Genomic DNA, 12,666 nt, shown 5'->3' on the forward strand with positions numbered 1-12,666 from the left:
ATTTCTAGCAGTTTTAAACTCTTTTGTTTAAAAAAAAAATAATTATAAAATTTCAAGGAAGATGATTAAAGTCCCTCAACAAATTATGACGTAATACGATAGAATAGCCAATGAGAGGCCAGTATACACTGTAATTGTATACCAATGGTAAAATTTATGCTGGCCTCTCATTGGTTATTTTATCGTATGACGTCATAATCTGTTGAGTGACTTTAATCATCTTAAAGTGCTATGTATGACTTTGAGACTTCTAAGGAGTTGTAGGGGAAATGGACTGTAAATTCTATTGGTCCCCAAAGCATAAAAAAAACTTTTATCTTATTTATTGGCTTAAAAACATTGGGCACTTTTTAGCAGTGAGTCGTTTAAGAGATTCTAAATAACAAACAAACATTTAAACATGCAACCGCTTTATTATTTATTAAATTAATATACATATAGATAATTAGACATTATAAATTGTGTTTTATTAAAATGATTTAATGTTCAATTTCATCGTATAATTGCCAGCCAAATTGACCGTACTACGATCTCATTTGTAAAGACCCAGGGATTTTAAGGGTTAAGACAATGGATGCTAAATTGATTTGCATCCGCAATGGTGATAAGCTAATTTATTACCTTAGTAGATTAGAATTACTGGTTGAAAAGTTTGAGCCCTGCTATCAACAAATCATTATTCAATAAAAATTTCAAACAAAAATTTTTTTTTAAAATGGGTACCAGTATAATTTACAGTCCAATGTTGGGGAATAGTCCCTTTCGTGACATCGCACCTTAAGGGGCGATTTGTCGTATTTTTAAAATGGCTTTTTATAGGTTATTTTAGGTTAGGTTAGGTTATATTGGGTCAGGTGATTGCCCCACAGGGTTAGGTAATTGGCCCAATTGCGATGTCACGAAAGGGACTATACCTCAATGTTGTTTTTAGGAGGGATAGAACAATGAACTATCAATAAATCTTCCTCGATAGTATTGTAATACTAAATATTAGGGGAATGAAAGAGATGTAGATTAATTATACTTCCATTTTCCCTCCTTCCCTAGTATGGGCAAAATGTCTGAGTCAAAAGTCCGCAAAAGAACCGATTTTTACTTTCTAGAAATCTTTCAGAATCGTATATTAATCCTCTAATATCATTAAGTTTTTATAACCCGTCACTAAACAAAGAAATAATGGTTATTTTAATCTATTTACTCATTCATTCTTTCGGACAGACGTACGGACGTTTTCCTATCATAAAGTAGCTTAATTTGCATCACAGTAAAAACATACAAAATTTGCAATGAAAAAAAGGCGGATGTCTGAATTACTTAACCCCAATTAGCCGGGGGCAGACAACACCCCCCTCCACCTCAATTATTTTATAAAAAAGGGGGGGGGGGGTTAAGAGTGTTAAATAGAAATTTCCGTTTCAGCTTTGAAGAAACATTATTACAATTAATTTTCAGGTTTTTGATTTATGAAGTTGTTAAATAGATTTATGTTGAAATTTAATATTTTTTTTTTCCAGAGAATAAGGGGAATATACCTTCAAATCTTAATATTTTTACAATGCTAGTTTTAACCAACCAATCAAGATTTGATATAATTTTGATTTACCATTGTAATTAATTCACAATTATAAGAGAAAGTGTCTACTTTATCAATTGTGATTTTATAAGCTAAGTTATTGGTGCGCTACTTATGGATATAATTGATCTAAGTTATCCTTGGTTTTAAATAAATATGCTCTTACTGGGCCATTAGTAGCTCAGTATGGGAGGGCAGGAGGTGAGATAGATAGATAGATCACTATATATAGAAAGATAGATAGATTATAACATTTTTTTGGCAATCTATTTGGGGTTTTCTTAACACGTCTGTATAGAAAATCAATTCATATAAGGAAAATAAATCTGAAGTAAATAAAAATTATAAAAAAGCTTGAAAACCTTCAAGGAACTTATTTAAAGCTTCTCTAAAAAAGAGAAATATGTACTGTTGTGAAATCTTGTGTGGTTTTAAAAAAGATGAAGATAGGCCAATCTAATTTCTAATTTTAGGAGGGTGTTGACACCCTCTTACACCCCACTGCCGCACAGTTATGCATCCTGTTCATTGAACTACCTCTACATTTTAAAAAAGTGACACCATTAAAAAAGCTCATAGGTTTGGATTAAACCATGAATAAAGGGATGGATAAAAGAAAGAAAAATCTACCATTCTTGATTTTTTTATTATTTTCATTTGATTAACCTTTTGCATCTCTGCCTCACTAAAACTGTTTTTTTTTGTGAAAATCCTCTAAAATTACATAAAAAAATCTATAAAAGTTAAATAAAAACATAGAAGTGATATTAGAATAAGATTTTTTATTAATTTTTGTAGATTTTTATGTGATTGTGGAGGATTTTTTCACAGAAACAATTTTATTGAGGCAGCGTTGCAGATTTTTTTTAAAGATTCCACCTCTGATTGGTTTTCTTTTGTGTTTGTTAAATCACCACTCCCTTTATCCCTGACAGAGTTAGTTTAAATTAAAGTATCTTTATCCAAATTTATGATTGACCATGCAAAATCTAAGTAGATAAAGATACTTTACTTCAGGGATACAGGGATAAGACAATGGATTATGAATTAATCTTTCACCAAATATTTCATTTCAATGGACGATAAATTGATATTTATCTTCAAAATCACCCAAAATGCAGTATTTCCTATTGGTTGAAAAATTTGGATAGTTCCCAGTCAACCAGAAAAATTTAATAAAAGTACCCAAAGTTTTTGAAAAAATTCAAAATATGACGAAGTTATTTAACGTTGGGTACCAGTGTGATGTTAATTCCAATGTCACCTTCCTCTCTTACATATTGCTTGTTTGACTATCGCTCTATCTCTAAATTTAGTGTCGCAATTATTTATATTTGCACATATCCTTGCAAAAGACATCCGCAACCAACAACCAGTGACTAAACTTATCAAGCAATAATTTGAATTAGAAAAAGGGTATTTTTGTTTATTATTATTGAGGATGTACATTAACTTATCGTCTATGGGCTATTCCATTTCTATCATTTTAGCTTTATATCAATATAAATATATAAATTTTATATATATTATTAATCCCCCTCAATCAATCTATTGATTCTAATCTATTTATCCATTTATCTAATAAAATCAATATTTTCAGATGGGCGGATCTGGCGTGGGCGTGGCGAGTTTGCAATGTGCTGTATGTGGCGACAATGCCGCGTGTCAACACTACGGCGTCAGGTAATTATATATCACTGTCACGTTACTCATTTTCTAGCTTCCTATTCTATGATATATATGTAGTAAGGATTTTTTGTATGAAGAACAGATCTATAGTATAGATATATATACATAAAACTACCTCCCTTTCTTTTTCAAAGACCTCTTTCGTCTGCTTCTAAATTCTAACATACTTGGCTGTGTTAATATAATCGACACCATTGGTTGATTTTCAATGACCCAATAGAAGGGTTGCACAAGGTTTCTTCCTCTAGTGTTTTACTCTAATGTCTGAAGCTTAAAATCGAAATAACAGTTAAACCGATTTGGTTCTCTGTTTTAGGTAAGCTTCACATAGGTCTTGTGATGGTTTTATGCTATTCTATATTCAGATTCAATTCTTGGAATGGTTTTACTTTTAGGCTGTCTTTCTGCATTTACTACCCCACCTACACATAGCCTCTAGATGCTAGGGTCACAGCTGCTAGTATATATATATATTTTTATTTGTGACTTTAACGAAAGATATAATGCATCGTTTTTTTAATATTTTTTTTTTTTATTTTTACACTGTAAAAAAATCTCATTTTTGAAAATTTCCTTGATTTTTGACTGATCAAAGAATCAATAACATTTTTCCTATTTTGTTTAAATTTTAGTTTCAAAAAAAACTTAGGAGGTAATTTTCTAGTGGCGATTTCTCTTGGCAGGGTGTTAGTTATCTCCCCCAAAATATTTATAAAACTTCCCAAGATCTATGAAAAGCAACATTGCAATATTGTTCCATTGGCTAGTGAGATCTTTAGGTACAGCCAAATAGACTCACACAACACCCTGTTACTTTTATATATGGATTTTTTACAGAGTTTTTTGGGCGTTTTCCATTTTCTTGTAACTTGATTTATTGGTGCTTACAGATTGTTAGTGCTGTTCTACTGTCAAAATATTATTAACTGGAGCCAATTTACAAATTTACATATATAGAAGAAAAACAATCTTTTTATCTATCTATTTGTTTATAATCTGAAAAACTCTAAAAAATGTTGATACCATGTGGGGCTTCATGAACCTTACTCTGCCTAACCTAACCTAATTATCTATTCTAGGACCTGTGAAGGCTGCAAGGGCTTCTTCAAGCGCACCGTCCAGAAGTCAGCCAAATACGTCTGCCTCGCCGACAAAAACTGCCCGGTGGACAAGCGGCGGCGCAACCGCTGCCAATTCTGCCGCTTCCAAAAGTGCCTTGCCGTCGGCATGGTGAAGGAGGTCGTCCGCACGGATAGCCTCAAGGGGCGGCGCGGCCGCCTGCCGACAAAGCCGCGCAACCAGATTGACGTAGCGAATTCGCCACCCGTAGCACTGATAACCGCGCTAGTGCGGGCACACATGGATTCATCACCGAAGCTGGAAAATCTTGATTATTCCCAGGTAAGGTTAATTTTGTTTATTGTAATTGGGGCAAAAGCAATTAGCCCTACCCAGGGACAGAGGAGACATTGGATTATAAATCATACTGGTCTCCAAAGTTTTATAAACACAATAAACTTTGGGTACTTTTTTCAATACTTGAATTGGTTGTAATAAACTTCATTGTCCAAACTTTTCCAATAATAAAATTAATCTACAAGTTTATTATAATCGTTGGTGTACTACATCAATTAATTCTCCATTGTCTTATCCCTAAATATCCTTGCTTAGTCCTCTCCTTATAAAAAAAAACTATTGATTCTTATATGTATAAAACTGCTTCCGTAGTTTAGAAATAAAACAACAACAAGGATAATCATTTAATTTTGTTTTAAAGCGAAGCTTTTTTACATGTTAAAACACTATATTTATCTTAATCTATAAGGTTGTGAGTGAGTGTGTGAAGATCTAGAAATTTATTAGGCTATTATGCACCCCAAGCCGAAAACCCAGGTATAGAGAGGACATTGGGCTGTTTATTACTTTAGTCCTCAAAATGATATCGTTTTCTTATTCATTGACTTAACAACTTTGGGGACTTTTATTGAATTTTGATTGGATGGTTAATAAAGTTGAGTGTTCAAACGATTCATCAACTAATTGTAAACTACAGAATGGGTAGTATTGTTTATCATGTACATCAATTCATTGGCCATGGTCTAATACCTAATACGCACAAAAAAAATACACACACAAAGTTATATAGTAGCTCCGCGATAAAAAATGACAAAAACTTTTTTCTAATTCGGCCTCACATATTTCATGGATCAATATAGCTTTTGTTTTGTTCTATATTTTGTTAGTAAAGGGGGTAATAGACGTATTTTAGACTGCCAAACAGGGGACTTAGGGGATAAGAAAATAGATTGTAAATTGTGATGTACACTCCCGATTATGAAAATCAAAATTACCCCTTCTGTAGATGAAAATCCTTTCTATTAAACTTTTATTAAAAGTACCCAGAATTTAATAAATTTATTGAGAGAATGAATAATAATAAAACTTTGGGTACCATAGGAAACTATATTGGTTTTGTTTGCTTGCCGTTTTCGGGATCTTAATAGACACACAAACACACACATATTCTAATACTTTAGTATATCTAAAAAAGTCTATTTTAGCTCTACTAGGCACAAACAGAGATTTTTCATGGTGCTTTAACTTTATTTGTTATGATGGCAATCAAAAAACAGACAAAATGTCTATTTAAACATCAAACATTTAATTTTTAATTGTTTAGTTTTCAACAAAAACATTTTTTTGTTGTTGTTGAAACTTGACATGTTGAAAAAAGGATTAAAACTATTATTTTTTATCCCCCTTTTCTATCTAGAAGCTGTTTATAGTTGCTATAAAAAAAGGGGATTAGTTAAAAAAACTTTTGGCTGAAATGTCCCCAATGACGTCATATTAGAATAATCCATTGTTCTAAAATGACTGGATACTTTGGCGAAAAGTATTATAAAGAGCTTCATTTATTTTTTGAGCTTTCATCTTCCATTAACAATTCCTCCATCACACTTAAATTTAATCCATAAATAATTCAGTTTTTTTGGGTGGGAGGGGGGGAGGATTATATAAATTTATCTTGTATTAAGTATCCCTCCATCCCCTAAATTTAGTCTGAAACTAATCTAATCTAGACTTTAAAAGTGGCCCTTCTGCCAATCAAACAAATTTTATTAGCACAGCTACTCTTTATTAGGGCCTGTCTGTACGTGTGTCTGTATGCCTGCCTGTTATTAATACAGAAACAGATATAGTTTATTATTTGCTTTTTTATTATATTGTAGACTTTAGCAAAATTCTTACTGATCCTGTTGATTAGATTATTAATGGAGAAGTTTTGACAATGCAAATAATAAAATCCAATCAAATTTTATATATAAAACCACGCCAAAGTGAACGCGATTTACAATTAAATTTCACATCTTGAATCTATTGACCCTTTAAATTAAAAGGCAATAATATTGTTATAGCTGAGCAACTTATGTACATGAATGTTCCTTGTTTTTTCTAGACAAAAGTTTTGCGTTAATAACACACGGCTAGAACGTTTGCGCTAAAATTTACTAAAATAACTTTTAATATCACGTTCATACAGTGTGTCAAAAATATTCACTATTAAATAGCAAAGATCAGTTATTAAAATAATCATTCATTTTGCTTTTTATTTAAAGTTTAAATGTCTCAGAAAGTTCTATAAGGTAATCTAAGTTATAGGCAATTTTTTATATATTTTTTTGTAATAATACTATTGCAGAAAATTTGTTGTATCAAAAATGCAAAATTTAAAACACCTTAATCTTTTTTTTGCATTAAAATTAGACTTTTTAATATCAGAGATATGCCACCAAAAGAAAATTAACTTAAAAAAAAAATTGGGGTGTAAATTACACTGGTGCCTAAAGCTTACAATCTTATTAGTTGGCCAAAATTATGGATTCTTTTGTAGAGCTTTGATTGGTTGGTTTCAAACTTTTAAACATCCGATAATTTCAATCTATAAAAGGGATAATTTTGTTTATTATCAATGGAAATGTATATAATTTTATCGTCCATTGTCTTATCCCCTAAGATCCCTGGATTTTGCCATCTTTTAATGTTTTGTTAAAAAATATGCAATTGTTCTTGAAAAAAAGATTTAGGTTTCTACGAAATTCTTCTTAAAAGAAAATACTTTTTTAAAAGCTAAAATTACATCTTATGCAAATGTTTTATTCTGATCCTGTTAATCGTGGTAGAATTTTGTTGCTAACAAATTTTGATATTGCTATTATTAGGCAGTAGTTCTGTTAAAAAAATATCTAAATAGACAAAATTTCTCCTTCTGTATATTAAAATTATTGTTTGGAAATCATTGAAATCAACCAATCAAAATTCAAAATTCAGTATAAAAAAATTTAGGCCAACATATAATAATATTAGTGGTTATAAAACTTTGGGTACGTAATCTATAATCTAATTAGACGCCATATTATTTTGTTGATGTAACAACAATATCAAAGTTTAACTGGGAATGTTTTATCTACTTCTAGGTACTTAAAAAGAATTATGTTTAATTACTATTTATTTGTGTTCAGGGGTAGCAGGGATAAGGCATTTGAATAAAAGATTTTTCCTAATGGATAAGACAATTAAAAATAAATTGATGTATATTGATCACCCCTTCAAGATTTGATAAAAGTGTCCAAAGTTTTTAAGCCAACAAATATTTCTCCTACTTATTATTACAATGACAAAATGTAAATATTTTTAGACAAAATTTTGAAAATTTAAAAACAAGGACGATATTTGTTTTTAGGCAGAGAAACAAAAACAGGTTAAAAAATAAGGTTATTTTCAGGGATGGCAATCCGTCAAATTTTTTGACCGGATTCGGATTCGGATTCTTACAAGAATCCGTCCAAAAAAAGACGAATTCCCGCGGATTCCGGATTCTTAAATGGCGGATTCCTGATTTTAACAATATTTCTTTTAAATTAAAAAATTTAAGTGCTACATATGTAATAAGAAATAATGTTCTTGGTGTTCTCTATAATTCACTTCCGAGAATTTTAAAAGATATTATGTATAATGATGATAATATTTGCCCTCAAAAAGGCGGAGTTGAAAGAAAAAAAACTCAAGACGCTAATTTTAGCCAACCAATTAAGAATCCGAATCCGCTATTAAAAAACGGATTTCGGATTCCAAAATTGGCTAAAACTTAAGCTGATTCCGGATCCCGGATTCGGATACGGATTGCCAACCCTATTATTTATAGTACTATAGTCCGCTCCGTCCATCAGCAAAAAGAGATTTTAATAGATTAATGGATGGATAATACGTAGATAAATATGTGTTTCTGCGGATAGAATAATGGATAGATTTATTATTTTGTTTATCATCATTGGTAACGTTTTTCAATTTGTTGTCCATTGTCTTATCCCTTAATATCCCTAAAACGGCACCCACTTGAGAAGTGGCTGCGCTGTTTAAAATTATATTGTAATTTGATTTCAATTTTTAACATTCCTGATGTAATTAAGTAATGCAAATGTATTTTTGTTCTTTTTTTTAACTTTTTAATTTTGACAGGGATCTTAAGGGATAATAAAATGAACAATAAATCAAAATACATTCTCAAGGATGATGAACAAAATTACCCCTTCTTTTTTTGCATATATATACTATAAAATTGTAAAACGGCAAAACCTTTCACGAAATTATTTATACCAAAACATGGATTGATTTTTCTTATATTAAACATTATAAATTTTTCTCAGAAGGTGGTTTAACGAAAGGAAGTTAACCACCAAAACTATATATATAGTAGTTTTTTATCGCATCGTATTATAGACAGTTTTCTACGGATATAAAAATGAAAAATCATAAAATTAAAACCAGTTTGATATCAATCTAATGATTTTATTTGAATTTTTGTGGAAAATTGTATGTAATACGATGCTATACATGATTTTTTAGTAGTTCTAATCCCGCGGATATTAATTGGTTTCGAAGCCATACTGGAAATTGAATTAAATCTCTGAATTCAAGTCCATTTTATCTGCCCCCAATTTAAATTAACCTGCACAAAAGGCCCTACTTACTTATATGCTGTGAAGTTCAAAAACAGCAAAAACAAATTTTTAAAATATTTCATAAAACCAATATTTGAAAAGCAAAACATTGTGGATTGAAGATTTGTAAGAAATATTAGTTCAAATGGCATTTTTCAAACTTATGGGAGAAATAATCAAAAATATATAAATGAAACAGCAATGTAAGAACTCTCTAACATAGGCCTAGAAACTAAATTCTTTTTGGCAGCTGTGCAACTGCTCTAAAACTTTAGATTTTTTTGCTCGTCTGCTTGTTCTACGGATCAAAAATAATACAGCGTTTACTTAGTCTACAATGTGCACATATTACTCATATAAATACTAGGAATCTTAGGGGATAAGACAACGGATAATAAACTTGGACATTGAGTTTGAACCAACAGCTGGAAGTGCCCATTGTTTTAAGCCAACGCAAAAGAGAAGACACTTTGGATTTCTGTATAATTTACAGACAATTGTCCACTCCCTTCCTGAAAAATACAGTACTACTACCATATTACAGTTTACTGTCCTTTCTAGTCCAAAATAATGTTTGCTTGTCATTGCTGCGCTACTTATGATCATAATTGTTCTAGTTGACTTGCTACTCACAATAATTTGCCAGCACAAAAAACTTAATGAAGTCATTTAGATATTTTACAAGATAACCAAGTACTTCACATAATATAGTTAGGGCAACACCATAGTTGTTAATATTACAGAGAGAATATTTAGATATTTTACAAGATAACCAAGTACTTCACATAATATAGTTAGGGCAACACCATAGTTGTTAGTATTACAGAGAGAATATTTAGATATTTTACAAGATAACCAAGTACTTCACATAATATAGTTAGGGCAACACCATAGTTGTTAGTATTACAGAGAGAATATTTAGATATTTTACAAAATAACCAAGTGCTTCACATAATATAGTTAGGGCAACACCATAATTGTTAATATTACAGAGATAATATTTAGATATTTTACAAGATTACCAAGTACTTCATATAATATAGTTAGGGCAGCATCATAGTTGTTAGTATTACAGAAAGAATATTTAGATATTTTACAAGATTACCAAGTACTTCATATAATATTTGTATTATAGATAGTTATAGCAACACAATAGTTGTTAGTATTAAAGAGAGAATATTTAGAAATTTAAGAGAAAACCAATTAATTTACAAAAAAAAATTAGTTAGGTCAACATCTTAGTTGTTAGTTTTACAGAGAGAATACTTAAATTTTTAAGATACTTTATCTATATCCCAATTCCTGAATATAAATTGTATAAAAAGTTTGGTAAAAACTGAACAAGAATTTTCACACATTGCTTAGAATAAATTATCTAATCTTAATTGAGTCTGTTAAGTTTTTACATAAGTAAAATATACATTAAAGTGCAGATAAGGATTGGTTTAAAATTTTAACAGATTTACTTGAATTTCATTGAAAAAAAAAGAAGTTACATTTTTATAACAAATGCAACCCTGTATAAAGTTTAAAATGTCAGACAATATCAAACAAACAAACAAAATGATTTCTAACCTAATTTTTTACTAAAATTACACTTTTAAGTCTTATTTCTAAGGTATTTAAGTAATTTTGTTTGTAAACATTCATTATTAGCATTGTAAGTATCTTTGTGATGCTTTTTCATGACATTGCCCTAACTGAAAGTTTACTCTAATCAAATTTTTGAAGGATTTAAGTAGTTTTGTTTTCTCTATTACACTGTTTTTATGACATTGCCCTCACTGAAAGTGCACTCTAATTGTTGAAGTATTTAAGCAGTTTTGTTCTCTTTATGGCTGACAAATTTAACCCAATTATGAAACAAAAGTTCTCTTACAAAAGAAAAAATCAAAAAAAGTAAAATTCACTTGGGCATCTTATGTCTAAAAAAAATAATCACTAAAGGCTGTGCCACTAGCACCTAAAGGCTCTGTATTCAGAAGGGGAGGGATGAGACAGAAAAAAGGTAATTCCATTCCAAGATTTAAATTCAAAATATCCCAAAACTTTCCTGGCACCAATATGAAGCTTTGCCAAAAGGATAACTCAAACTTTCATTGACAAAAAAAACTTTGCTACACATAACAAAATACAATAATTCAGTGCAATTGTATACACGCCATTAGCCCTTTTAGTCGGTCACAAATTGGATAGTTAAGCTCTTTAATTTGCCAACATTTGTCATAAGTGTCACATATAAGCAATTATCTTAAGGGATAAGACAATGGATGACAGATTGATAGAAATTCCAAATAATGAAAATGACAAAAACAAACCTTCTGTAGATTAAAATCTTTGGTTGAACATTTTTAACAATGCCAGTCAAAATTTAATAAGGATACCCAAAGTTTTGAGCCAACAAATAAAATAACCTGGTATTAAAACTTTGGGTTCTAGTATAATTTACAGCCAATGCCACAACCCTTCCTGCAGATGAAATAGATAAATAAGTAGATTATTCAATCGATGGATAGATAATTGTTGTACTTTCAACTTTTCCTTAAGTACGTTTATTATATTATTTTTGTTGCTTAAATTTAAGTGTCTTAACTTTTCAACCATTTTTTTAAATTTACAGAATGAGTAATTTGATTAAAGCAATTTAGAGTGTACATAGATCTATCGTCCACTGTCTTATCCTTTAAGATCCCTGGAATAGGGTCAGTCCAAAAGCTGCAAAATAACTCAACTTATTCATGTACAGTGTTTTTCAAATAATACCAAAATCAAAGGGTTTTTTTTATATATGCAAATGTTTTACAAATAGGATGGTAATACTGTATTTTGCAAACGACAAACAGACAAAGGTCGTGAAATCGAAGTGTTATTTGTCTTTCTGGGTACTTTCTTGATAAATAAGATAGGACCTCAATACAAATGTTTTTCAATTAAAGGGTTGGTCATGCATTATTGTATGGAGCCCTAAACTTAGTAGTATGCTAATTTCTTGGCTCAATCGCTCATATTCCCTTCAAATTTCATATGCACAATATCTCACACGCAAAGAAGTAAGTATATTACCTTAAAATCTTGAGGAATCTTGTGGGATAAGACAACAAATGATAGATTGATGTACATTCCCAAGATAAGCAAAATTACCCCTTCTCTAGATAAAAATTTGGGAAACTGCTAGTTTTGAACCAAACAACAAAAATTCAATAAAATTCAAAATATGTGAGGCAACCAATAAGTTTACGCGTTTGAAATAACTTTGGGTTCCACAATAATTTACAGTCCCGTTACTTGGGTTTCAACATGTAAATTAGGTATAAGTATCTACTAGAATAATAATACATCTAATCAAATATGTATATCTATGGGAAAAGGGTTCAGTATAATCTATGGTATACTTAAAATTAA

The 12,666-nt window shown here is 30.4% G+C and overlaps 1 protein-coding gene across 1 annotated transcript in view; it reads left to right on the plus strand.

The window, feature by feature from the left end:
* Window positions 1–12,666, plus strand: part of LOC145322973 (uncharacterized) — a 207,016-nt gene that overhangs the window by 151,015 nt on the left and 43,335 nt on the right. The window contains exons 9-10 of the mRNA XM_080165361.1: window positions 3,174–3,256; window positions 4,342–4,663. Coding sequence (XP_080021487.1) covers window positions 3,174–3,256; window positions 4,342–4,663 — 405 coding nt within the window. The remainder of the gene's footprint in view (window positions 1–3,173; window positions 3,257–4,341; window positions 4,664–12,666) is intronic.

The sequence above is a fragment of the Acartia tonsa genome, chromosome 6, assembly GCF_053477335.1.
Source record: "Acartia tonsa isolate MP-2025a chromosome 6, ASM5347733v1, whole genome shotgun sequence".
NCBI lineage: Eukaryota > Metazoa > Arthropoda > Copepoda > Calanoida > Acartiidae > Acartia > Acartia tonsa.